Source organism: Nyctereutes procyonoides, unplaced genomic scaffold, assembly GCF_905146905.1.
Source record: "Nyctereutes procyonoides isolate TBG_1078 unplaced genomic scaffold, NYPRO_anot_genome, whole genome shotgun sequence".
In the NCBI taxonomy this organism is placed as follows: domain Eukaryota; kingdom Metazoa; phylum Chordata; class Mammalia; order Carnivora; family Canidae; genus Nyctereutes; species Nyctereutes procyonoides.
The window spans coordinates 1103429-1131022 of NW_026575040.1; the positions used below are offsets into that span (position 1 = coordinate 1103429).

The following is a 27594-nucleotide window of genomic DNA, read 5'->3' on the forward strand; positions in this document are numbered from 1 at the left end:
ACTGTGTTTTCTGTTAGTTGGATCTGAGAACATGTAAGGCTTGAAAGCACGGTGTGATTATAAAGCAATCTTGAGTTTTCACCCTACAAACACCCAAAACTTATACATTCAGGAAGTATTGTCTTTCAAAGAAGCCACTCTGCTCACATCAGTTCTGGAGTTCCTCTGATAAAATTGTCTTCAGAGCTGAGTTAGTAATGCCGAAAGAAAATCAATTTCATTATAATTCACAAAAACTCCTTAGTCTACAGTCTTACTCCTCCTTTTGCTCCTTGTCTCACTTCCTTCTTTAGCTAAGTTTTATCCCTCCCTTCTTTGTACTCTTTATTTTTACTGCTATTGTGTTTGACTAAGACTTCAAGGACCTATTGCTGAAAACCTGGGGAAGAGTGTGGGAAAGGTTCTGAGGCTTATAAAGACTGGGATCTGGGGGGGAGGGGGGAGTGGAAGGGAGTAGACAGTTGGATTGTGAAGCCCAAAGCCGAAAGGTGACATTATAATTTATCACCCTATTCTGGAATACTTTTGAGAGTGAAAGGTGACACGATTAACAATTACGCCAGGTCAACCAGGATATGCACTTAACCCTATGGATTTAGGGAGCAAGTCAGGAAAGGCAACTGACTCATATCTGTCCACTTGGTCCGCTTTTAGGGCCAGCAATGGGTGTAACTGGCCTGAGGCCATAAATGTGAATTGCCGGATATAGAGAATGGCTTCTATTTGAGGATAGAGCTGTCATTACATTTGATCATTGGGACAGATTCATGTTTAATTTAAGGAACTCTCATTTGGTAAGAAACAGTTACATTGAATTTCTTGGAATTACTCCTTATACGTTATTAAGATTTTATGACCACTTACACACTTGTGGATACTCCTTACAAATGAAAATATTTTCTAGGTATTGTAACAGTCCCACTCACCGGCCTATTTTCTGTCACCGTTGAGGACTCCATTATAACCCTGGGATTTTCACATCTCCTTTCCTCAAAAGGCTAATAAAAGATTAAACAACCAACAAAATCCCTCTAATTGTGTGATCATCCAGTCAGCTGTTCCTTCATTCGCTGCCCTATAGTCTGTTCCTTTGTCTTGTGTTTCCCAACTTTGGAAAAGCTACAAACTCATTGAGTTTGTTGGCTTTTCCACTTCAACTGTTTATTGGGCCAAATCTCACTCATTCCCATGGGAATTGGCCTATAACACAAGTGCCCACACCATATATGTTAAGCACTGCTTCATTCTTTAAGCCGCTGTTCATCCATAACACACATTTTACCCAACTCAAAAGAAATCGATACACTGTCTCTTTTGATGGTTTCCAAACTAACTCTCCTATCCTACATACTTCTAAAAGAATGTCAGTTCAGCAGAATAAATTCCACAAAAATTTATTGAGCTCCTCTTACTAGTCGGAGCACTAGTGAAATACAGGCGCAATCACACATTTCCTGACCTCGAGGCTCCCGCGTCCTTGTAGTAGGTGTCAACAGAGTCACAATAGATTGTGCTAAATGCTGTAGCAGAGGAACATATGCACAATGGTGGAACAGTGATAAAACAGAGAGACCTAGGAGATCAAAAGTGTTGGTAGGCAGGGAGTTAGAAAAGGCCTCCTTTAGGAAATATTTGTGTTGAGTCTGGAAGGTTGAGTAGGAATTTTCTAGGGAGAAAGAAAAATAAAAAATTTTGAGCCCCTTCTATGGATCAGATACATAGATTATTTAATAGTCTCTATACACAAAACTTACCAGTTTTTTATTATTCAAGTTTTTAGTGTCAAGAAAAATAAAAAAGATGAAGCCATTTGTTCAAGGTTTCATAGTGAGTGGGCTATGGAGACTGATTCAAACTCTGTATGTTTGATTCCAAGATAGTGCGTGCTCTTTCCATTGTACCATACTGCCTTCCAGCAGGGCAGAAGGGCATATGATTAGTAATTTTTAATGCTGTATGATGCTTTATAAAGTTTAAGGACAGGCAAAACTTACCTATGATGAGAAGTGTCTACATTTAGCAGAGATGATATCTAGGGAACAGGAAGGGGATTTTTTGGGGTGCTGGGCAGGTTTCACAGGTGTCTATACATCTAAAAATTCATTGAGCTGTACACATAAGAGTTGTGCACTTTACTATCAATTATACCTCAAAATATAAATAAAAACCAATTTGTTATGTGCTATGCCTTTTATAGGTCAAGAAAGCTTATCTCTAGATCCTTATAATCCCCTTTTTTGACCAACAGTCTGCTTATTTTAGATACTTATTTTTCCCTGAATAAAATGGATTAATCATAGGTAATGACAGTGCATCAATCTTGCCTCTCGAGTATAGCTTTATTATAATCTGCTTCCTCAACATTCCTGACTGCTGAGGTCATAAAACTGTGGATTTTAAGAGATGAAGAGTTGCTTTGACACTTCTACAGGGGGTGCCACATGATCCTTTTGAGATTCTTTTTTTTTTCCTTTTGAGATTCTGATGAAAGGGAAAACCATAGACCTCTTCTCCTGAAATGTACATACGCACACTTTGTACAAGATTTTGAGATTACCACAACACTAAGGACCCACCTAGCCCCACTAGGATCTCAAATTCAGATCCTCGGAGCTAGCCCAAACCTTTTTCCCACAGAGGAACAAAGGAGGCCCAAGGAGGGAGAGCCGCCTGTGTAGGTGCAGAGAGGAGACAACCCAAGGCTTCCGAGGCTCAGACACTTAGGCTCTTCGCCCCACTGCCTCTGCAGGTATCATAGATTTCCTTTGCTCTATAACCTCCATGCGTGGAGACTCTGAGATCCCAGGAACTTCCGTAATACCTTGTATCCCCCTTTTGTAACTGGAATCACATCAGAAGCTAGTCAAAGTTTACCTTGTACTTCCTGGAGAACAATAGGTACAAAGCGTAGCTGGGGACATTTGTCTTTTTTTCACAGACTTCCTCAAAACCGGAAGTGAGGTTAAAATTAAAATGTCCCAGTGAGGGCAGCCCCGGTGGCTTAGTGGTTTGGCGCCACCCTCAGCCTGGGGTGTGACCCTGGAGACCCAGGATAGAGTTCCACATCGGGCTCCCTGCGTGGAGCCTGCTTCTCCCTCTGCCTGTGTCTCTCTGCCTCTCTCTCTCTGTGTGTCTCTCATGAATAAATAAATAAAATCTTAAAAAAAAAAAAAAAAAAGTCCCAGTGATCCCTGGGTGGCTCAACGGTTGAGCACCTGCCTTGGGCCCAGGGCATGACCCTGGGGTCCCGGGATCGAGTCCCGCATCGGGCTCCCTGCATGGAGCCTGCTTCTCCCTCTGCCTGTGTCTCTGCCTCTCTCTCTCTGTGTCTCTCATGAATAAATAAATAAAACCTTAAATAAATACACTCAGGGGGGCACTAGGCAGAATGAGCACTGGGTGTTATGCTATATGTTGGCAAATTGAATTCCAATTTTTTCAAAAAAACTCTCAAATAAATAAAAAAATAAAATGTCCCAGTGAAAAAATTTTTCTTTCTTTTTTTGTTTTTTTGTCTTTTGTTTGTTTTAGCGAAATCAAGTCTAAGGCACGGCCTACATTTAGGCTCTGAAATTTAAGGCTTTGCTCGGCATTTGCTCTAACAACTGAAAAGATCCCGTTTGAACTTCACTGCGCTCTGAAAAACCTTTCAAAGGTCTCTCTGACCAAAAAAAACAATGAAAATTCCCACCCGGACCCGGGAAGTCTGTCCGATTTGTGGCCGCCTCGGTCTTTCAGTCTGGAACAGGATTCCTACTTGCAATCCAAACAGAGGCTCTGAGGCGGCCCGGAAGGCCTGACGGAAAGGCGCTCAGGCTGCGGCCCGGCGACCCCCCCAGTGGGAAGCGCCATAGGCCGTTTTCCTTCACGACCGTCGGGCGTCATCTCGTTACCGCCCATTTTACACAGGGAGCAAACGGGTTTTCCAAGGTCAAGTAACTTGGTCAAGGTCACAGAACTCGAGTCACGAAACTGAGCATCAGGAACAAGTGTACTTCGGGAGCTGGCTCGGTCGGTCCGAGCGGGCAAAGCGCGTACCTGGGAGACGGGGAAGGGCGTCCTGCACGCGCCTCCTCGGGGCGAACGCGGTTCTTGGGACCGCGGGTTTCCCACCCAAACCTGCAGCCCTTCTCACTGACGAAGGCGGATGGACACCTGGGCGGGGCAGGGACGTCCCGACCACACCGCAGCTGACGGGAAGACAGGGCGGGAGGACCGCGCGCAGCAGTGCCACCGCCGCAGCGGGGGTCTCCGCTCCCGGCAGTCCCCGCCAGCCCCACCGCGGCCCGCCCCCGGCGTCGGGCGGCCCAATCAGCGGCACGGCCTTGCGCTGCGGCCCGCCCCGGCATCGGGCTGCCCAATCAGCGGCGCGGACTTGCTCCCCGCCCCTCACCTCGGCCCGCCCCCGACGTCGGGCGGCCGAATCAGCAGCGCGGCCTTGTGTCGCGCCCCGCCCCGGCGTCGGGCTGCCCAATCAGCGGCGCGGCCTTGCGCCCCGCCCCCCGCCGCGCCCTATACTTACCCCGGCCCGGTCGGCCCCGCCACCGCAGGCGTCGTTGGGCCTGTGCTCCCCGCGCGCTCTCCTCTGCCGCCGCGGGCCCGAGCCCTGCCGCTCTCCTTCGTCGCCTGTGTGTGTCCGCGGCGGCCGGCGCCATGCGGCTGGGCTCGAGGCCCGCGGCGCTGGGGCTGCTGCTGCTGTGCTTGGCGGCCGCGGGGGCCGGGGACGCCGAGGAGCTGCACTACCCGCAGGGCGAGCACCGCAGCGACTACGACCGGGAGGCGCTGCTGGGCGGCCAGGTGAGGCCAGGCCCGGGGGGGCTCGCACGCCGCGGCGGCCGCGGGCTTTGTCCCGGGACACGGGGGCGGCGGGCCCGGGTGACGGCCGAGCGCGCGCGGGCGGCGGGGGCCGCGGGGTCGCGGCGGGTCGCCCCACGCCGGGCGCGGGGGCTGCGGCGAGCCCTGCTCCTCCTCCATCTTGCCCGTGTCGCCTTTGCCCCCAAAGGAAGAAGTCGACGAATATGTGAAACTCTCCCCCGAAGAGCAACACAAGAGGCTGAAGTCGATCATACGGAAAATCGACCTGGACTCCGACGGCTTTCTCACCGAAAGTAAGGGCGTCCCGCACAGCTAACAATGGAGGAGCCCCTTTGTGGGACGCGCAGCGGCCGGTCCGCGGGGCTGCTCGTCGCGCAGGTTGCCAGCGCCGCAGCGGACGGCAGGGGTTCAGTGGGTTCATGTCCGGAAATCTTTGCACGTAGGTCCCGAGTCAAACAGTCGGTGCTTCCCCCAGGAATACGCACACCTCGTTGGCCCGGTCCGTGTGTGCAGGTTGCCCACTGAACAAACACCCTGTCCCTCCTGACTTGCATCAGTGTCCGCTGATGAGACCGCTTATGGCATTACGTGATTCGTTGGCCCCTTGACATAGCCTTCATTAGGAATGTAAGGGTTTGCATCTTTTTTTTTTTTTAGAAGTAGAAAAAAAAAAAAGACCTGTTGCATGTGGATTTACGTTTATCGCAGATTATCAGAGCTGGTAGGGGCCTTAGAATCCTCTTGTCTGCCTCTCTTTGTAGAACTGAAGGAGCTGGAGTCCACGAGGGGTGAGTGCCTTTCTAAAATGAGGTGCAAAGCCAGGACTAGAATGCAGACTTCTTGCTCGTAATTCAGTTTGTAAATATCCTTCACATAAAAAAAAAAAAAAAGTCTAAAAAAAAAAAAGTTTTGAAGGGAACCTGGCTGGTTTAGTTGGTGGAGCGAGCATTTCTTGAGAACCAGCCCCACGTTGCACATAGAGCTTACTTTGAAAAAAAAAAAAAAAAAGATCTGAGCGATCTTAGGTAGGTTCTCCAGTTAGAAATGAGATGCACAGAATATTAAGTGTGCCCATTTGCTGCACAACTCTTTCTCCTCGTTGCTTAATTCAAGTGGTGAACCCTATCAACTTTCCAAGTTGATCTTTTTTTTTTTTTTTAAGATTTTATTTATTTATTCATGAGAGACACGGAGAGAGAGAGAGAGAGGCAGAGACACAGGCAGAGGGAGAAGCAGCCTCCATGCAGGGAGCCTGACGCAGGACTGGATCCCAGGACCCCGGGGTCACGCCCCGAGCCAAAGGCAGGTGCTCAACCACTGAGCCACCCAGGCGTCCCCCAAGTTGATCTTTCCAAAAAACTCAGGGGATATTTTGCTATAATTCTTTTTTTTTTTTTAAGATTTTATTTATTTATTCATTAGAGACACAGAGAGAGAGAGGCAGAGACACAGGTAGAGGGAGAAGCAGGCTTCATGGAGGAGCCTGATGTGAGACTCCAGGATCACGCCCTGGGCTGAAGGCAGACGCTCAATCTCTAGCCACCCAGGGATCCCTATTTTGCTATAATTCTTAGTTAAATGCTGCTCACCACCTAAGGACTGAAGCTGCTGGAGAGAGAATTGCAAACTAATTGGCAAATTTAAGATGTGTTGTCAGTAAAATTGCTGCCCTCGGGAATATTAAGGCTTTGGTTTCTCTACTTTAAAATAAAAACAAGAGCTTTAGACTCTAGTTGCCCTCTAAGAATAGTTCTGTTTATCTTTGATTACACTAGCACGAACACAGAAGAAATTGATTTGGAAGACTTTGTAATACCTCTCTGTAAGGGCCTGTAAATATTCAAATATTTAATAATAAACTTTTTAAAGTTAAAAGGAACTTAGTTCCTTGCATTTTGAGAGCCAGGACTGGGCTCAGGCTCTTGTGAGAGAACTAAATTCAGTGGAAGGAGTTTGGGCGTTGGAACCAAACTTAGGCTTGAATCTGGATTCTGCAATTCCAAATAGTAATTTCTTGAGGTGTAAAAGAAATTAGAAATAGAAATGGAAAATGATTAGAATTGCCTGTTTTGAAAATCAGAGGCAACATATGCAGAGGACCTGATATATAATTGTTCAATGCACAGTTGCCATAATAATTATAATTCTACCCTAATTTAGAGTTTCAGGAGTGACAAAATGTCTTTACTTTTCTATTCACCTGACCTCCCCCAGACCAATAAAGGGGTACCACTCTTTAAACCCAATGGTATATCTTTAAACCAGATGGTATACGCTTGCTATCTTTGCAAATATTCATGCCCCCCCACCTTTTTTCTATAATGCAATGTAAAAAATATCTCAGATTTTTTTAAGTTGATCTGAATGTGGACATTAGAGATTTAGAAACTTACCCCCTATGTCTTCAGGTACCAAGTTAAGACAGCTGTTGCAAGAAGGGCTTAAATCATAATGGCTACCCATAACTTTTGTTAAAATTTCCTTGGAAGTTTTATGATGGGTGAAGGACATACACTGTAACAATGTTTCTCAAATTTCAGTCACTTCAATAGTTCTCCACAATTTAGGCCAGAGCCATTTACCTATCTATTATTTACTTAGTGTAGTTTTAATTCAATCCAACATAAAATTTATTTTAAAGGGAAACTTTATATTACTTTCTTTTTTAATCACTTAAAAAAAAAGATTTGTTGTTTATTCATGAAAGACACAGACTGAGAGAGAGAGGCAGTGACACAGGCAGAGGAAGAAGCAGGCCCTTCATAGGGAGCCCGATGCAGAACTCAATCCGGGATCTGGGGATCACGACCTGAGCTGAAGGCAGGTGCCCAACCACTGAGCCACCCAGGCGTCCCTTATATTACTTTCATAAATGGAAAACTTTTTTCTAATACGTTAGAATAAATAGGTGGTTTTTAACATATTTGTACTTCCTGAGAGATCTGTGATAGCTAGCAAACATTATCTGCAATTTTGTGGATGATAATTTTTAAAAGTCAAGTACTATTTTGGCCAATTGGCAATTCATTTAACAAATAACTTATTGAACCAGGTACTTTCTAGGCATTTAGAGTACCTCAGTGAATAAAACATACCCAAACTCTGTACTCAAGGGGCTTGCATTCTATTTGGAACACATATTGTTATATTCTTAAGACTCCAAACCACTCTCACCACTTTCTGTTCTTATTTCTATGAATACAACTAGACTAATTCTCAGTATTTGAAAACACTCAAGATTTTTTCTTTTAGAGAAAGTTTAGACACCATCCATTTCCGTAAATACCAGAATTACTGTCAACATTCATTTGTGTTCTGGGAAATTCTCATAGGCGAACTCAGTTCGTGGATTCAGATGTCTTTTAAGCATTATGCTATGCAAGAAGCAAAACAACAGTTTGTTGAATATGACAAAAACAATGATGGTAGTGTGTCGTGGGATGAATACAACATTCAGATGTATGATCGTGTGATCGACTTTGATGAGAACACTGCTCTGGATGATGCAGAAGAGGAATCGTTTAGGCAGGTGAGTGTGTGCGCAAGCTGTTACTTTTGATCGTATCTGTTTGTTTTTCCTTCCTGCATGAATGAGCACAAGAGAGTCTGAGGTCATAGATTGGGATCGCCTTGTTCTCTGGGCAATCACCCGTTCCACTTCAGTGGTCATTTTGATGGTTTCCTTTCTGGCCATATTTTGGCCTCTTTTTCTGCACTACCCAAACTATCTTTGCATCTGTTTTTCTCATCATTTGTCCTCATTTCCAGAGTTGCTTTTTAGCGTGTTTTGAATATGTATCTCAATATTTTATCTTTTGTTATAATTGAACAGTTTCCTATCATAGTTACTAAGACAATAGAGGTGCATTTCTATTTTTAAAGAGTTTAAGATTGAGTAATATTGAGTAATATTCCATCGTGTGTATATATCACACTTTATCCATCTACTGATGGATAGTTGGGTTGCCTCAACTTTTTGGCTATTGTAAATAATGCTGCTATGAACATGGGTGTACAAATACCTCTTTAAGACCCTGATTTTAATTCTTTTGGGTATACACCCCAAAATGGAATTTTTGGATCATATAGTAATTCTGTTTTCAGTTTTTTGAGGAACTGCCATATGGTCTTCCATAGAGGGTACACCATTTAAAATAACAAGTTTTTGGAGATTTAGTATCACTATGAGTTTTGTTGATTCTCATGGTTTAATTTGTCAAAATTAAAAAATGTCTTGTTCTAATGCTTCTTAAGCAAAGATGAGGAAGACTATTTTGATTTAGAAATTAAGAATTTTTAATTTAGTAATTTGTAGGAACTTTTCAAGACAAAGGACTACAAGCTTAAGAAATTGCTAGTTCAGGACGCCTGGATGGCTCAGCAGTTGAGTGTCTGCCTTTGGCTCAGGGCGTGATCCCGGTCCGGGGATGGAGTCCCACATCCGGCTCCCAGCGTGGAGCCTACTTCCCCCTCTGCTTGTGTCTCTGCTTCTCTCTCTGTGTCTCTCATGAATAAATAAAATCTTAAAAAAGAAAAATTGCTATTTCGTTCGATACTTTTATATTTCAGAGGTAACCATGACAACTTTTTTTAAGATTTTATTTTATTTATTTTAAAGAGAGAAAGAACATCAAGGCAGAAAGGGAGGAAGGGAGAGGGACAAGCAGACTCCCCTGAGAGCATATCCTGATACAGGGCTCAATTCCAGGACCCTGAGATCATGACCTGAGCCAAAATCAAGATTCAGACACTTAGCTGACTAAGCCACCCAGGCACCCCATTATAAAGACATTTTTTGAAAAGATAGTTTTTTATTATATGTGGAAAAAATAAAACCAAATACCTTGTTGCAAACTGTTATTCCCAAAATATTAGTCAAGAGTGCTAGGAAAACAGTTGAGCCTCTTAAATTCCTTAATTATCCCATTGTAGTATCTATATGCCTTTTAGTTTGTGTGTGGCCATATTTATCATTGTACATGCTCCTTAGAATCATATTGGCCACTTTAACTTTTTGAGTCCTTATTGATGATTATTCTTTGACAACCAGAAATATCTCTAAATAAGATATTATCTCATGTCTCTCTTCATGTCTCTACATAAAGTTCTAATCATAATGCTTTATAAGAATTTGATATCAATAACCTCCTAAAAGTAGACGTGGGGTATAAAGATGAACTCAGAAACTTCCACATTATTCTTCAAAATAAAAAAGCAAGGATAAAGAATGAATCAGTGTTAATCAAAGTTAACAGACTTATTAACATTATACTGTAACTAATCATCAAAAGTAATTGAATATCTAAAGGAAAGGAAATTTTTCTATATGGAAGCCTAATTAAAAAAAAACCAATAACAACAAAGAGGCACCTGGGTGGATCATTCAGTTGAGCTTCCAACTCTTGCTTTTGTTAGCTCAGGTTGTGGTCTCAGGGTCTTAAGATGAAGCCCCCTGTTGGGCTCTGCACTCAGCCAGGAGTCTGTTTCTCCTGCTCCCCCACCCCACCCCCCACTGTGTTCTCTCTCTCTCTCTAAGTCTTTTAAAAGCTGAAAAACAGTTTGATGCCTGAATTTTACCTTATTTTTTAGTAAGTTTCCATGTAGAGAATAGCGATAACCTGTAATAACAAGCCTCTTATGCTGTGAAATGTCTGAAAAAGCAGTTCTTTATGTATGATGAACAAGTATAGTCAGCACTTTGAAGCAGGATAACTAAAGTTTGGGGACCTACGGGGCAAAAGTTCAACTGGTGTGACTTCCAAAGCCAGCTGTTGATGGCGCGTGTACAAGCAACATTTATTTATGTGAGATATAACCTGGCATGCGGCTAGTCAGGATCTTTAAGGCCTAGACTTTTGTGGTATCAGGTGTTAATATATTTCCTCATGTAAAATCCTTAGTCTGCCAAAAGATGGCAGTTTTGTACTTAGCAAGTTTCTGTTACAATATAAAAATAAATGATGATGGTCATTTCTACCTTTTTACTACTGTATGTAGGTAGCACTTTCTACTACTCTCCACTAGAATACAATATTTTTACACAGAAGAAAAAAAGCGTGCTAAGATTTTATGAAACTGTTTTTGTTATCTTTCGGCATTTTGGAAAGTCTATATTGGCTTCTTTGAGTTGCTCTTAAATTGTTTTCTTCAAATGAACATGAATAAAAATCTTATTATTTCATTTTATTTTAAAAATCTTAGAAATGTGAACCAGAAAATTACTTTCCTTAATTTTTTTAAAAACCAATCTGAGCTTGCTGAAAGAGATCCTTTCTTTCCATAGGCAAATTTGGCCAAATTCAGCTCCCAGTGCTGAAACGTGGACCTTTTAGCTCCAAACTGAAGGGTTCTTTCATAAGGAAATCTAAGCACTTAGTATTTTGAATGGTGGTTTATTCAAAAAGAACTTGATTGAGGGATCCCTGGGTGGTGCAGCGGTTTAGCGCCTGCCTTTGGCCCAGGGCGCGATCCTGGAGACCTGGGATCGAATCCCGGTGCATGGAGCCTGCTTCTCCCTCTGCCTGTGTCTCTGCCTCTCTCTCTCTCTCTCTGTGTGACTATCATAAATAAATAAAAATAAAAAAATTAAAAAAAAAAGAACTTGATTGACTCAACAAAGAACCTCAAATTCTAGTTTGTCTACTTTTCCCCATGTTAAACCCCTAAACATGAAGTGTAAATTATTTGGTCTAGTTATTTGAAATTAAGAAACGTTAAGTTAAAAGCAGCTATTTGGAAACAAATTTGTTCTTTTTCTGTCATGATTTGGTAAGTGTAACTGGCTAGTGGAATCTGGATGGTTTAAAAGATGAATTCTATGGGGGAAGAGTAAATCAGTCATTGTAAAAGAACTAGTGTTTCAGTAAATGACTGCTACCTAACTAACCTCTATTCTAGAAAACTGAAAAGAGCATTTCTTCTCAACAGTGAGACACATAAATTACAAGCTCCTAAAATATTTGAAATGGTGTGTATTTTTTTTAAAGTGCTGTTTAATACATACAGTTTATAGAAAAGAGAGTTCTTCCCAGTAATACTCAAAATGGAATTTACGGAGGATTAGCAGTATAGCACTATTGGCTTCCAAGGCTCTTGATTACAGAATTACCTTTGAGAAATGCATTAAAAGCAGCCTTGTGTCTAATAGCTGCTACTTGATTTACTTCTTGAGCATACTTTACAAAAAGAGAAAAAGAAAGGTGGGTGAGAAAGTAGAAAAGTGTGTTTACTTAACCTCAAAATAGGACCTCTTCAATTTTTGATGTGTTTATGCCTGAGCATACATAATTATTAGGACTATAAAGAGATTACCAAGAGTAGGCTTCCAAATATTAGATACATATACCAAAAATATTCTTAAATGAGGACTATTTTTCTAAAACCTGTTAACATTTTTGCAAAGTCATTCCAAGGACCAGAAACAATTTGAAAATGACATATCAAGGGACGCCTGGGTGGCACAGTGGTTGAGCATCAGCTTTCTGCTCCGGGTGGGATGCCTGGGATCGAGTCCCACATTGGGAGCCTAATAGGGAGCCTGCTTCTCCCTCTGCCTATGTCTGCCTCTCTCTGTGTCTCTCATGAAGGAAGGAAGGAAGGAAGGAAGGAAGGAAGGAAGGAAGGAAGGAAGGAAGGAAGGAAGGAAGGAAGGGAGAAAAAAAAAAGAAAGAAGAAAATGACATGAAGAATTAATATGTAGTCTGAATTTATTGCTTTTTGGGCACTCAAAAAAGCTGAGATTATTTTTTAGTTTTTTTTTTTTTGTTTTTTGTTTTTTTTTTTATTCATGAGAGACACAGAGAGAGAAAGAGGCAGAGACACAGGCAGAGGGATAAGCAGGCTCCATGCAGGGAGCCTGACATGGGACTCGATCCTGGGTCTCCAGGATCACGCCCTGGGCTGAAGGCGGCGCTAAACTGCTGAGCCACCTGGGCTGCCCTATTTTTTAGTTTTTAAGATTTTATTTATTTATTCATGAGAGATAAAGAGAGGCAGAGACACAGAGGGAGAAGGACGCTCCCTGCAGGGAACCCAATGCAGGACTTGTTCCCGAGACCCCGGGGTCACACCCTGAGCCAAAGGCAGACGCCAACCACTGAACCACCCAGGCATCCCCTCTGACACCCTTCTCAATAAGCCATTTAATTTCCATTTTCTATCAGTAATAATAATATGTAACATATTACATATTTAAATGCTAAGGTTTTCTAATTGTTTGATAAAGATCCTCATCCCAGTTGTTTAATAGACATTTTTATCCTGATTTTATATTTGAGGAAACTAGAAACGTTAAGCAATTTGCCCTAACTTAAGCAAAATGCCCTTATCACAACTGGTAAGTGGCATTGCTGGAATTCAGACCTGCATCTCTGACTCTAACGCAATAGAGTCTGTGTCTCTATTGCTTCCCATAAATGTTTGTTATTTTTCTAACCTACCTTCCAAGGGATAATGTGATGATGAAATAATGTATGAGAATGTACTTTAGATTTCACATGTCATTTTCAAAGTATGTATAATGATGTTTCCACATGGATGAGACCTTAATCATGTCCAATGTTTAATTTTCAAAGCTTCATTTAAAGGACAAGAAGCGATTTGAGAAAGCAAACCAAGATTCAAGTCCTGGTTTGAATCTTGAAGAATTTATTGCTTTTGAGCATCCTGAAGAAGTTGATTATATGACGGTAAGGAAGAAGTGTTTTGAGCGAATTCTTGAGTGACCAAAACTTTAAAACCTGTTTTTTTCTAAGTCATTAAGATGAATTATATGACAACTGGAATTTTAAGAGACAGCAAGATCCAGAGTTCTCCCCACTTAAGATTAGAGGTGGGAAAGGTGGGAGGAGGGGTGCTGATGAGGAGAGAGAAGGTAAATCTCCCTGGCTGTTATCTCCCTCATACCCACGTTACCTTCATTGCCTTCCTCATCCTTTCGGAGCTTTCAGTTTTCTGTGCTTTCCAATATCAGTAACATCAGTACTTCCTATTTACAGCATCAGTTGCAAAAACCTTGGGTCTGGGAAAACATGTCCTTTGGATCCCTCTTTATAGGGTTTTGGGTGGGAGGGTGCAGCTGCTACTGGCTAATGTATTTGCAGCAAGAAGCATAATGAGTCCTCTCATCCCTTTAGTACTTAAAAGAAGTACCAGTTCTTCAGAATTTAGTCTCTACCACAACTTGGCAAGCTTCTTGAGGAGAGAAACTATTATGTTGGAGAAAAGACTAATATAGCAAATAGCTTTATAGAAAATAGACTAAACAGTTATATTGAGGCTTATTGCCTAACCTCAGCCTCTAGTTGTATGGCTTGGTTCTCTGGATATTTCAGGGACAGAAGACCTAGTAGCTTTATGTTACAAGGGTCATGGTTAGAAGCTGCTGCCTTGAATAACAAGGCTCTAGATAATGTTTTTTTCCATAGCTGAGGGGTGAGAGATGACCATTGCTGCCACTTTGGCCACTGGGGCTTCTGATTTCTTGCTTGGCACAAAAAACAGAATTAATTTTAGAATAGTGTTGGGCGCAATTTGTTTAAATGCCAGCATTGAGACAAGCTAATTGAACCCTACCTAGCGTGGCAGGCAGAGCATGCTGGATATTGGTTCTCTGGGGAATTAAGGAATAATTGAAGACTGGGGATGGGAATGACCGATGAAAGCAGTGAAATAATTTGGACATAATGTACTATGGCCCCAGAGTACGATGTGACAATGGAATGAAATGGACATGAACAATATTTTGTTGTTGTTTTATGGTTGTTGTTTTTTTTTTTTTTTTAGGATTTTATATTTATTTATGAGAAACACAGAGGCAGAGACAGGCAGAGGGAGAAGCAGACTCCCTATAGGGAGCCCAATGCAGGACTCAATCCCAGGACCCCAAGATCATGCCTAAGCCAAAGGCAGACGCTCAACTCCTAAGCCACCCAGGCATCCTTTTGGGGTTTTTAAAAAAGATTTTATTTATTCATTCATGAGAATGAATGAACAGAGAGGCAGAGACATAGCCAGAGGAAGAAGCAGGCTCCCTGCAGGGAGCCCAAAGCAGGACTCGATCCCAGGACCCCGGATCACAACCTGAGCCAAGGCAGATGCTCAACCACTGAGCCACGCAGGTGCTCCATGAACAACATTTTGAAGAGAGCGCAAGCAGGAATGTTGACTAAGCACAGGAAGAGTCAGAAATGACTGAGGTTTTGAGCTTGTGTAAAATGATTAAAATGGTAGTACCGTTGACAGAATGGGGTGTGTCAGGATGGGAAAGGATATTCTTCGGTTGTGCCCAGTTGGAGTTGATTATAGCACATAAGAGGTGTGACCATAAAGTGGTATCTCAGAGCAGCTTCTTAATTCATATTTACCTTAATTTGTTTTGGCGTATACCTTTTTACATTTAAGGCTATATTTGATAAAGTAAAAAGCAGGGTGCAAGATCAACCAGGTAATTTTACTTTGGCTTAAAAATTAGAATTTAGAGATACTTTCATTCATGCAGTTCCAAAATTTCTTTGAACCATGGCAACATTATTGAAATAAGCCTGTTGTTTCCCAAGAGGATTACTTGGAGGAATCATCATTTTAATTAGTGATTCTTAACTTCTTTTGGATCACAGACTCTTAAAAATAAGGAGCAATTGGAGTGCCTGGGTGGCTCAGTAGGTTAAGCATCCCACTCTTGATTTTGGCTCAGGTCATTATCTCAGAGTTGTGAGATCAAGCCTAGCGCCCGGCTCTGCACTGGTGTGAAGCCTGCTTAGGATTCTCTCTCCCTTGCCCTCAAAAGTCATCTTTGGATCTCCAGTTAAGATCTCCTGATTTCTATATATAAAATCTGTAACATTTGATGTTTTAGAAGCTAACAACTTGTATTTAAGTGTTATATTATACACATGTAAAGGAAACCCTTGGGTTTGGCTAGAATTGGAGACTTTGAGAATATAATTTTGTTACAATTGTGATGGTAGAGTCTAGATCGAAAGGTGTTTGGGTAGCAGCAGGTAGTGAAGAAATGAGAAGGGTCAGTGGAAGCTATAAGACATCTGGCATGGAAGAAAAGAAACCAGGATAAGATGTGTTTAAAGGTATAGAAGAAGGAGCTAACAGAGAAGTGATTGGCGCTTTAGAAGAGGCCATAGTTAAGAGGGAAAGAAAGCACTCAGGAAATGAGCAAGTATGGGATCTAGGAAGACTGTTGGGAGCCTCACCCTAGAGAAGGGGGTAGGATAACTTTAACTCCTGATATTGAGAGAAGGATGAGAGAAATAGGCATAAAAATAGAGGTAATTAAAGATGAGAATGCAATGCTGGTTAACAGGCATTACAGAAAACCTGTACCTTTTTTGGAAAAATGTGCAGGTCTTTGCCAAGAGAGTATTTAGAGAGCGTTGCAGTAAGACTCAAAGTGGAATTTTCAAAAAACAGCTTTAGAGCATGTTAGGGAAACTGAGGCATAGACAGACTTCCAAGCTACAATGAGAGCCCACTGAAATGAGAAAAAATTAATTTATAAGGATTAGGTTTATATTTCTGTTTCTCTTTCTTTTAGACTTTATGATTCTGGAATAAAGGAGACCATGATGTGGGTCTGCTGTGCAGGGTGGAAACTGGCAAAGTAAGAAAAGGTAGAAGATATAGGAAGATAATAAGGAAAGTACTGAAAAGGCTGATCATTAAACAGGTCATCTTGGGTCAAGTATAACTAGAAAGCATGTAATCTTTGGGTTAGAGAGGACTGGTTGATAAGAAGCCATGATAAGAATGAGAAACAGATCTGGGGCAGTTTGGGGTAGATGGCATAGATTTGGTGGAAGAGGAAGCAAGAAGGTGTAGGTTTATGGGGACTGGCACCTTTGATTTACATTGGGAGGCAGAACAATAGTTCTATGCAAAGGGATCTAAGATAAGGGTTCTTTTGGGGTTGTTAATGGACTGGAGGGAAAGTGAAGTTAAGGAAGACCAGGGTAGTAAGAAGTGTCCTTCTGGAACTTCTGGAAGGGGAACATGTAGAAAATAGTGTGACTTTAGGGCCCAGGTTGTTTAGGAGGGCAAAGTGGAGTTCTTCTCCACAGTAGAAGCTTAAAAATATTGAATTTAAAGTTATTCGATATTTGTGGTTTTATTCCTCCCTCTAAATCCCATTGTTTATCTAGATTGTTTTGCAAGAGTAGACAACAAAAATGAATACTCCTAAAGAAGTCCATATTGGAATAGATTCAGATGGTGGTGGGAGAATTTTGTGACTAATTGTTTTATTTTGTCTTTTTATGAACATGCAATAGGAATTTGTCATTCAGGAAGCTTTAGAAGAACATGATAAAAATGGTGATGGATTTGTTAGTTTAGAAGAATTTCTTGGTGACTACAGACGGGATCCGAGTAAGTACCCTGGGTGTGTGGAAGGAGGAAATAAAGCATGGAGTTAAAAAAGAAAGAAACTGAGAGACAGTCTTGCCCATCGAGAGCTCTGTGTGACAGAGGGAAGTGGACCAAGAGGACCTGCGCCTGATTTCTGCTTGTTCTACCAGGTTAAATATAATACAAGCAAAACAGTAGGACTTAACCAGCTTATGTGAGAATCTGTCTTGCTCACTTTTAGTTCACATCTGGATTCAAACATTTTTCTCCCTTTTTAAACAAATATAATGTAATGTTCAATTCAAATGAGTGAGGAAGTGTAAAGGTTGATGTTTTTAAACAAAATCCTGTACCTTTGCATGTAGATCTTAAAAGAGACACAAAATACTATAAATACTGCTATAGACTGTGGAAGGTGTCTCACTGAGTGTTTGAAATATGAGGAGTTTGCATATGCAGCTTTTTCTCTTCACAGCTGTCTTTTCAGAATTGTCTAAAAGCAACAGTTACTGCAAATTTCGCTTTAAAATCACACATGGTTTTCTTGATAAGCACATGTAGAAAGCTTTATATAGTCACACGATGTACATAAAAACATTACCCAGCTCAACTGTGGCAAAACTACGATGTTTCTGAACAAGGAGCAGAAGTTAATAGACTTACTAGTTTGTGATAAGACACATCAATTTACAAACCCTAAGTCGTTTAGACTTAGGTGTCACTTTTGAAAATTATATAGTGTGTACTTATGTCAGGACTTTTCAGGTAAGTAGATCTGTTTCATTGGGCTTCCTTTATGTAGCAAGCTTTAAGTTCATTTCCTTTATGCCGGGGATGTACCAAACTTCTTATTGGATACATGTTATATTGTGTATGCATATCGTGTTTTATTTTTTCTATTAAGCAGCAAATGAAGATCCAGAGTGGATACTGGTTGAGAAAGATAGGTTCCTGAATGATTATGACAAAGATAATGATGGCAGACTTGACCCCCAAGAGCTGTTGTCTTGGGTAGTACCCAATAATCAGGGCATTGCCCAAGAAGAGGTGAGTGTTACGAAGGGACTGTATCTCCTCCCCACCCCGCCCCCCTCCCCCCAGATTCGGTGCTATTGGTAGGAAGTTCAAAGCCTTAAGCTGAAGAAAGAAGTAATGCAGTTGTTTATTTAGGATGTGTGCATTGCTGTTTCTTGACTTAAATCTGTCACCTGTTTTAGATTGTCAAGGAGACAAGGAAGTTAAGATTATATCATGTATTAATTTGATCGTACAGTGATTTAAATAATAAAAGTTTATCATTTACCTGTAGGGGCCCAAAGTGGGTTATATTAATTTGCCTTAACCTTGAGATATCCTAAATTGGAGTTGAGTGTGGAATGGAGGCAGAACCTAGCAGAAATTAAGAAAGGGGATAATGAGAAAAGCTGTAGACAGCCCCAGTTATAATAAATAATAGTTTGAGATACTCAGCAGTGAGTACTTAGCATACCTCAATGACTTTGACAAATCAAATCACATTGAAACATGAACATCCTGCTGAAAATACTAATTATACTTGATTTGTTTTGTTTTTAAGGCTCTTCACCTAATTGATGAAATGGATTTGAACAGTGACAGAAAGCTCTCTGAAGCAGAGATTCTGGAGAACCAGGACTTGTTTCTTACCAGTGAAGCCACAGATTATGGCAGACAGCTTCATGATGAATATTTCTATCATGATGAGCTTTAATCCCTGGGTAGATCTGAATAGAATACTGTCTTCTTTTATAATTAAGTTACCAGCTTTACTTTGTGATAAAATACTGATGTTATATTTTACACTCAAGTCTTACCACAGTCAAAATTATCTTAATTGTAGATTGTAATTTTGGCCTTTTTAAAAGAAAAACCAAACCAAACCTGGTATTTATTTCAAAATGTATTGAAATAAAATAATATTGTGCCATATGACAACAAAATCTTTCCTAAATATTCCATCTGTTAGTATTGTATTGTGGGATATTTGAGTTCTATTTCCATACTTGAAAAAAATGGAGGATTTTAGAGATGCCTGAACAATATTATTTAAATAGTACGTGACTGAGCTATCAATTTTTCTTTTGTTTTAAGTAGGTTTAACTTGGGAACTGACAGAAAGGACATTGTTTTTAGATTTAGCATTTTATTTTAAATCCCTTAAAGGAACCTTTAGAAGGACTTATACCTCACATTTTTAATGTTGAGAAGTTCTGCTTACTTTTAAAATGGTTTCTATAAAGGGTTTATTGTATGAAATAGAACTTTATATTTTTGCATATGTATAGATAGTAATTATATTTAATGTGTAACTATAGCGTTATGGTGTGTGGAATTTGACATTGTCCAGAACTCTTCATTTTTGACTGATTAAAAATGAAATGTCCTATCTTTTATATGTTTGATTGTTTTTCTTTGATCTCCCAGATAAACCTTGAATTTAGCATAGGTTTTGTTAAATTATACATTATCTTATCCATTCTTGTATTTGGGTAGTGAGTGTTCTCCAACCTTTAATTATTCTTGCTGCATATTGTTATTTTGTTTTTGTTTTTTTTTTTTTTTCATTTTTGATACAAGAATCCTGTTACAATTGAATGTATACCTGACATATTTCAATTGCTATTGTAGTAAATGTGGTCTTGCTGTTTGGTGCTAGAAATAATCCTAAGAATTACACAGGTTGAAAATCAGCATTAGAGCTGGTTAGTTATCAATGGTAGAGCTCAATATGTTATACTGAAAGTAAAATCTTACTTGGTTCGTATTTGTACCTAAATTGTCAGTTTTATTCTTATTCTGGAGACCAAGTTATTTACCTTTGGGGGGAATAAGAAAAGTGAAAAGATGAGGAATTTGTGTTTTCCTAACCCTTACCCACAGATAGCTTTTCTTTCTTTTTAAAAAAAAAAATTAGTTTTACTTGTGAGAGAGGAGGTCAGCTACCTATTCTGTTATTTTTTTCTCAGAATGAAGTTGTGTCCTCTGTGGCACACCTGGCATCAGGGGGCTTAATGAGCCCTTAATGAATATTTGGGAAAACCTGAAGCTCTTTTCTGATAGAATTGACAGCATCTGCCTACCTCTCTCCCGTCTCCATCTTTGCTGTTGTGAAGTGTGGGTGCAAGTTGTAAACTTTTATACCATACTGATAGCTTGCTTACCCTGGTATCTAAAATATAAGGTTTTCTTTTTAACCTATAACACCTATCTGGTCACAGCAGTTTAAGAATTAAAGATAGACCATTATTACTCACTTGTCACTTGTCAGCCTTAGTGGGATATTTGGAATAACTAGTTTGATTAGTGTAATAATTTTTTGTTACTAGATTATTCAAAATCTATACCAGAATTGTTAGATCATTGGACCAGATTTTATTTTTCATCCTAATGAGTTAAGAATTAGCTTTCTATAATAGTGAAGGGGAATATAAGGGAAGCGAGAAGAAATGTGTGGGAGATATCAGAAAGGGAGACAGAACATAAAGACTTCTAACTCTGGGAAACGAACTGGGGTGGTGGAAGGGGAGGAGGGCGGGGGGTGGGGGTGAATGGGTGACGGGCACGGAGGGGGACACTGACGGGATGAGCACTGGGTGTTATTCTGTATGTTGGTAAATTGAACACCAATAAAAATTATTTAAAAAAAAAAAAAGAATTAGCATTCTAGGGCACCTGGGGGGCTCAGTTGGTTAAGCGTCTGCCTTCAGCTCGGGTCATGACCCCGAGTCCTGGGATGGAGCCCCACATCAGGCTCCCTGGTCCGTGGGGAGTCTGCTTCTTCTCTTCCCTCTGCCCCTTTCTCCCACTCCCCAATTGTGCTCTCTCTCTCAAATAAAACCTTTTTAAAAAATAGCATTCTACATTCAGCCATGATATCATGCAGATATAAGAATTTTGGTGACATTATTAGCGTTCACTAATCTCTGTTCTTAAATTCCTGGCAAGAGGAAGTTACACTTCCTAGCCCCCTTGCAGGTAGACAGTAGCTACTTCTGACCAGTTAAAAGTGAGTGGAAATAGTGTTTGTCACTCCCACACTAGGACAGTGACAAATGTATTTCCTTTCCTATGGCATTGGAGAGAAGACCACTGAGGCCTTCAACTAATCATGTCCACTGATTGACGTGGTGGGCCACAGGATCCAAGGGGCCTTAATCCCTGAGTGACCTTCAGTGGACTTCGATGATCAAAAAGTAAACTTTTATGGGGCACCTGGGTGGCTCAGGCAGTTGGGCGTCTGCCTTCAGCTCGGCATGATCCCAGGGTCCTGGGATGGAGCCCTGCATTGGGCTCTCTGCTCAGCAAGGAGTCTGCATCTGCTTTTCCCTCTGTCCCTCCCACCTGCTTGTCCTCTTCTCTCAAATAAAATCTTTAGAAATAAGAAAATAAATTTTTACTATGTTAAGCCACTGAGATCTGGTGTGAGGAGGGATGTATATGTTTAACCACAGAGCCTAACTTATCCTGAGTGAAGATTTGGTATTAAACAATTGGCTTTTATAAGCATACAGAGAAAAAAAAATTATCTCCTTAAAAAGAGTTTCTGTATCTTCTGCTAAGTCAAACTAGAAAATTTTATTTTTAAGGCTTTTTTTGCATTTTAATATTAGTAAACCTTAAAAATAAAGCTTTTTTTTATTTTGATAGAATTAGGAAAATTTGAATTAGTCCTTATAGCATAAGAGTAAAAATAGAATGTGCCTTTCTAAATTGTTGGCTGGTCCTAGCTAAAGCACTTAATCACTTCCATTGTTGGACTGCAGGTACTACTTCACAGTGGAAAAGCAGACAGGATTTGTACAAATCAATGTATATGGGGTTCTGATTGGACAAATTTGGAGGACAGAAAATGACTTGTCTAGTTTGTGAAATGAATTCAAAGGAAGCCAAGACATTCAGGGTAAAAGCCATGATGCCTTATTTGCCTTCCTTCTTTCTACTGCAGTTTTTTTTTTTTTTAATAGGCTTTATTTTTTAGAGCACATGCAGGTCCACAGCAAAATTGAGCAAACAGTACAACGATTTTCTTTTTTTTTAATTTATTTTTTTAAAGATTTTATTTATTCATGAGAGACACACAGAGAGAGAGAGAGGCAGAGACAGGCAGAGGAAGAAGCAGGCTCCACGCAGGGAGCCCGATGTGGGACTCAATCCTGGACTCCAGGGTCACGCCCTGGGCTGAAGGCAGAGGCCAAACCACTGAACCACCAGGGATCCCCAAGGTACAGCGATTTTCTATGCAAAATTTCTGCTCACCACATATGCACAGCCTTCGTGTTCCCCAAATCCTGCACCAGAATGGGTATTTGTTACAATCAACGAACCTACGTTGACATATTGTTACCCGAAGACCATAGTTTACATTAGGATTTACTCTTGGTATTGCCCATTCTGTGAGTTTGGACAAATATATAATGACATGTATCCACCGTTATAGTATACAGAGTAGTTCCATTGCCTTAAGAATCCTCTCTGGGGATCCCCGGGTGCCTCAGCAGTTGGGCACCTGCCTTCGGCCCAGGGCGTGATCCTGGGGTCCCGGGATCGAGTTCCACATCAGACTCCCTGCGTGGGACCTGCTTCTCCCTCTGCCTGTGTCTGCCTCTCTCTCTCTCTACCTCTGTCTCTCATGAATAAATAAAATATTTTTTTAAAAAAAGAATCCTCTCTGGGCAGCCCAGGTGGCTCAGCGGTTTAGCGCCGCCTTCAGCCCAGGGCGTGATCCTGGAGACCCAGGATCGAGTCCCGCATCGGGCTCCCTGCATGGAGCCTGCTTCTCCCTCTGCCTGCCTCTCTCTCTCTGTGTCTCTCATGAATAATTTTTTTTTTTAAAGTATCCTCTCTGCCTATTTACCCTCCCCACCCCCAGCCCTTAGCAACCACTGAATTTACTGTCTCCAATTCTGCCTTTTCAAAAATGTCATGTAGTTAAAATCATACAGTATGTAGCTCTTTGAGATTCCTTTGCAGGTTTAAATATAAGAATAAATCTGTGTTGTTTCTCTAAAGGTGTTTGTGTAACGATATTTTAAGTGAGAAATTTCTTTTTTTTTTTTGAGAAATTTCTACTTAAACTATGAAGTCTTTTCCATTTCGAAAAATGGTCTAGTAAAGACAATCAGAGTCAAATTTTTATTTGTTTTGAGATAGAGAATAGGGGTGAGGGATAGAGAGAGAGAGTAGGGGTGAGGGACAGAGGGAGAGGGAGAGAGAGAATCACAAACAGGCTCCACACCGATGGGGCCTGACGTAGGGCTCAATCTCTCGCCCCGAGATCATATCCTGAGCTGAAATCAAGAGTCGGACACTGTGGCTGCCTGAGTGGCTCAGCAGTCCCAAGGATGGAGTCCAGCACTGGGCTCCCTATGGGGAGTCTGCATCTCTCTGTGTGTCTCTCATGAATGAATGCATGCATGAATGAATGAATGAAAGAATAAGTAATCTTTAAAAAAAAAAAAAAGAGTTGGACACTCAACCATCTGAGCCACTCAGCAGCCCCTGGAGTCAATTTTTTTATAGAAGTATAACGACTAATTTGCTTCATTTCAACATTGAGTTTTGTGGAATAAATACCTGGTAGGTTTCCTGGTGGCTATAAATTGTTTTTACGACTAGTATCAGTTGAGTATCTCAACTACTCTAAAATACTTTGGTAGAGAAGCTACCAAAACATAAAATATCTCAATTTTACTTGGAAGAAAAGACTCAATAGAAACACACACACAAAAAGAAAAAACCCAAATACCTAAAGTTTACCATATCTTCATTTCAAATTAACCAAAGACAGACAGTTCATGGGGTTTAGAAAGGAAACCATCTGAGTTTATAAAACTATTTTTAAATGGTTAAACAAGGGCACATCTCCTGATGTGAGAGTCCCACATCTCCCTCTCCCCATACCCCTCCACCCCACTCGTGTTCTCTCAATATCTTTCTCTCTCAAATAAATAAAATGTTTTTAGAAAAAAATTATTCATGAGAGACACAGAGAGAGGCAGAGACACAGGCAGAGGGAGAAACAGGCTCCCTGCAGGAGCCCAACGCAGGACTCGATCCCAGAACCCCGGGGTCACAACTGGAGCCAAAGGCAGATGCTCAACCGCTGAGCCCCCAGGTGCCCCCAAAAGTCTTTTTTGTGCCAGCTGCTGGACATTGATGTTTTATTGTTCTGTCTACAATAGTGGCATCCTGTCATGATTGATTTTCTAGGAGTAAGCTAATGTCCAAGGTGATCAACTTCACTGTGGCCCGCCCACCCATTGGCCATCAGGAAAGGGAGGCGGGGATGAGCCCAGACAGAGCTGAGGGTGACCTCACAGCCAGGTACAAAGCAGTGTAGCCCCCCTCAGCCTCCTTCAGCCCCTCCACCTTACAGATGGCAACACCTCACCCCAAACAACCAACCAAAGCAAAACAACTACTAGGTGCTTAGAGAAGGAAAGAGATGAGGATAGTTTGTATTGATGCTACTATCCTGCTAAATGTAAAGCGTGATAAATATTTATAAAATTTTCCGTGTGGCAAAAAGAAAAAGCATAACAGTTTATTTAGAAACCACTGTTTTATCTTACATTTAAAAAATGGAACCTGGGCTTCCCAAGGCTGTAGCTGTGTCTTCTTTGCCAGCGCGTGCCCAGTATGTGGGCAGCTTGCAGTAGGTACCCACTGGATGAATTTACTAAGACAAGAGCTGACGTGATAATACTCGGTTTCAACGGCTGTCGGTTTTGTTTTTATTCTTTATGTCTCTTAGCCTGTTCTTGCCTGTGGTCTCCATATTCTTAGCTCTTTGGATATTTAAAAATATTTATGTTAAAGTATCTTTGAGATGATTAGTAGTTCTAGTTAGGTTCCCGTTGGCCAGTGCAGTGACTCTCCCTCATTGTTGTTTGCAAATTCTGGCTGAAGGCACATCCAGGGAGAGGTGTTTTCATGGGACTCTGGTACGTCCAACACTGGGGAAGCGTCCTGTGTTAAGCTCTGTGGTTTCATCTGTTCTGGACAGGTTTCTGTGTTAAATTTCTTAGCCTGAAGTTTCCATACTTCACAATAGAGTGAGTTTGGACCTCCCAAATATCTGCAGAGGTGTAGCTTTGGATCTCAATTTCTTTTTTTTTTTTCTTTTAAGATTGTATTTATTTATTTGAGAGAGACCACAAGCTGGGAAGAGGGAGAAGCAGACTTCCCACGACCCCGGGATCACACCCTGAGCCAAAGGCAGACGCTTTGCCACCGACTGGGCCACCCAGGTGCCCGTGGAAACCAGTTTCTTATGTACCTATGATGGGCATACACTGTGCTTCTTGCTCCACTTTAGTTCAGTGAGTGGTGTTTTTCTAGTCTCCATCTCAAAGAGATCTCCCTTCGTGGCCTGGCCAGATTCCTCCTTTGTTCATATTCCTTCTTTGTTTCCAGCACCTGGCGATTTCTCTTTCTTGCTCTTGTACTTTGATCTGTATTCTTAAATGTTTTAGACTGTATCTTACCCAGGATTTCCATGTGTTTGGGGCAGGACTTCAGTCACCCATGATTGGTAGAAGCCTTAGTGTGAATTTATATCGAAAGAGAGTGGGACAGGTTATGTGGCCACTAACTAGTAGCATCTAATAATGTGAAAATAAGGCAAAGTATATAATACAGTCTCACACGCTTTTACAATAAAAATGTCATGTGCAGATGGTGAGGAAAGTCCCACTGCTACTTAGATCTCATTTGCATTTTGTTCCTGAGACTTAGTCGGGAAGTCAGAGCAGACCAGAGGCCAGTTGGGTCAACTAAATGACTCAACTAGAATTCTTGAAATTTTTCGAAAGAATAACGGGGACATGTCAAAAAGATACTCATATTAGTTTGTAGGGTTCCTACTGGCCAAACATGGTACAGTTTAAACATCACAATGAATCATAGTAATAGATTATAACCTTTGGAATAAAATAAAAATCTATGAGTCCATGGTCATATAAAACAATGAATTAAAGAATAAGTGAGAGGAAGAGGGAACCTGCCTCCATATGGTAGAAAGCCAATGATAAATACAGAACAAAAGAACAAGTCAGAAGATCATCAATTGGGACACCTGAGTGGCACAGTCAGTTAAGGGTCTGACTCTTGGTTTCAGGTCAGGTCATGATATCAGGGTTCTGAGATTGAATCCTGCATCCAGCTCCAGCAGGAGTCTGCTTGAGACTGTTCCTCCCTCTCCTCTGCACCTCCCCAACTCACGCTCTCTCTCACTCATTTTTTTTTAAAGATTTTATTTATTTATTCATGAGAGACTCACAGAGAGAGGCAGAGACACAGGCAGAGGGAGAAGCAGGCTCCATGCAGGAAGCCCGATGTGGGACTCAATCCCGGGACTCCAGGATCACACCCCGGGCTAAACCGCTGAGCCACCCGGGCTGCCCCATATTTACAGTTTCTTTATTTTTTGTTTTTCTTTTACCGAACATTTTAGTATAGGTTCTTTTTTTTTTTTTTTTTTTTTGCTTCTGAAATGCTTTATTTTTTAAAAATTTTGTATATTGGGATCTCTGGGTGGCGCAGCGGTTTGGCGCCTGCCTTTGGCCCAGAGCGCGATCCTGGAGACCCGGGATCGAATCCCACGTCAGGCTCCCGGTGCATGGAGCCTGCTTCTCCCTCTGCCTATGTCTCTGCCTCTCTCTCTCTCTCTCTCTGTATGACTATCATAAATAAATTTAAAAAAAAATTAAAAAAATTTTTGTATATTTTTTATTGGAGTTCGATTTGCCAACATATAGCATATCACCCAGTGCTCATCCCGTCAAGTGCCCTCCTCAGTGCCCGTCACCCAGTCACCCCATCCCCCGCCCACCTCCCTAATATTTACAGTTTCAAAGTATCTCGCCACAAATTGCTTTTTTTTGTTGTTACAGAGAGAAAAATATTGACTTTATTTTTTTTTTTAATTTTTATTTATTTATGATAGTCACAGAGAGAGAGAGAGAGAGAGGCAGAGACACAGGCAGAGGGAGAAGCAGGCTCCATGCACCGGGAGCCCGACGTGGGATTCGATCCCGGGTCTCCAGGATCGCGCCCTGGGCCAAAGGCAGGCGCCAAACTGCTGCGCCACCCAGGGATCCCAAATATTGACTTTATAACTGAGAAACCTGGTGAACACCACCTTAACGAAGTGATTAAAATTAACATCACCAACACTGGGACCAACTAGCATTGTTTGTCTTCTGATATAGTCATTGAGAAGGACACACCATTGTTTCTATGGTATTCTCGGCAAAAATAGTCTGAATCTAATTTCAGAGGAACCTCAGACACAGAGAAAGGGAGGGATGTTCTACAAAATGCTTGTCTTACAGTCTTGACACGTCAAGAAAGATAAAAAGGGTCAAGGAACAGTTCTGGTTTAAAAGACATTAAAGTATGACA

At 41.3% G+C, this 27594-nt stretch overlaps 2 protein-coding genes across 3 annotated transcripts; one reads left to right on the top strand and one right to left on the bottom strand.

The window, feature by feature from the left end:
• Positions 1-1378: 1378 nt before the first annotated feature.
• On the bottom strand, positions 1379-4655 carry LOC129506156 (uncharacterized). The gene is made up of 3 exons (XM_055319608.1): positions 4523-4655; positions 4039-4353; positions 1379-1666 (listed from the first exon to the last, which is right to left on the bottom strand). Exons 1-3 carry the CDS (start codon positions 4653-4655, stop codon positions 1395-1397), a joined length of 720 nt encoding a protein of 239 aa, XP_055175583.1. The 3' UTR covers positions 1379-1394.
• Positions 4534-19583, top strand: RCN2 (reticulocalbin 2). 2 transcript variants are annotated; one of them, XM_055319853.1, is made up of 7 exons: positions 4534-4797; positions 5003-5108; positions 8148-8344; positions 13389-13502; positions 17097-17193; positions 18077-18219; positions 18749-19583. In XM_055319853.1, exons 1-7 carry the CDS (start codon positions 4654-4656, stop codon positions 18899-18901), a joined length of 954 nt encoding a protein of 317 aa, XP_055175828.1. In that variant the 5' UTR covers positions 4534-4653; the 3' UTR covers positions 18902-19583. The 2 variants fall into 2 exon arrangements, with proteins under 2 accessions (XP_055175828.1, XP_055175829.1); XM_055319854.1 differs by having other exon boundaries at positions 18080-18219.
• The last annotated feature ends 8011 nt before the right edge of the window (positions 19584-27594 follow it).

What these genes read in the sequence shown, in the direction of transcription:
- RCN2 (XM_055319853.1), top strand. Translation starts at nt 4,654, where the DNA reads ATGCGGCTGGGCTCGAGGCCCGCGGCGCTGGGGCTGCTGCTGCTGTGC. An exon ending in CGACGGCTTTCTCACCGAAA is followed by an intron (nt 5,109 to 8,147) that starts GTAAGGGCGTCC and finishes AAATTCTCATAG; the next exon opens with GCGAACTCAGTTCGTGGATT. An exon ending in AAGAGGAATCGTTTAGGCAG is followed by an intron (nt 8,345 to 13,388) that starts GTGAGTGTGTGC and finishes TAATTTTCAAAG; the next exon opens with CTTCATTTAAAGGACAAGAA.
- LOC129506156 (XM_055319608.1), bottom strand. Translation starts at nt 4,655, where the DNA reads ATGGCGCCGGCCGCCGCGGACACACACAGGCGACGAAGGAGAGCGGCA. An exon ending in GCGGGGCCGACCGGGCCGGG is followed by an intron (nt 4,354 to 4,522) that starts GTAAGTATAGGG and finishes CTGATTGGGCAG; the next exon opens with CCCGATGCCGGGGCGGGCCG. An exon ending in CGCCCTTCCCCGTCTCCCAG is followed by an intron (nt 1,667 to 4,038) that starts GTACGCGCTTTG and finishes CTTTCTCCCTAG; the next exon opens with AAAATTCCTACTCAACCTTC.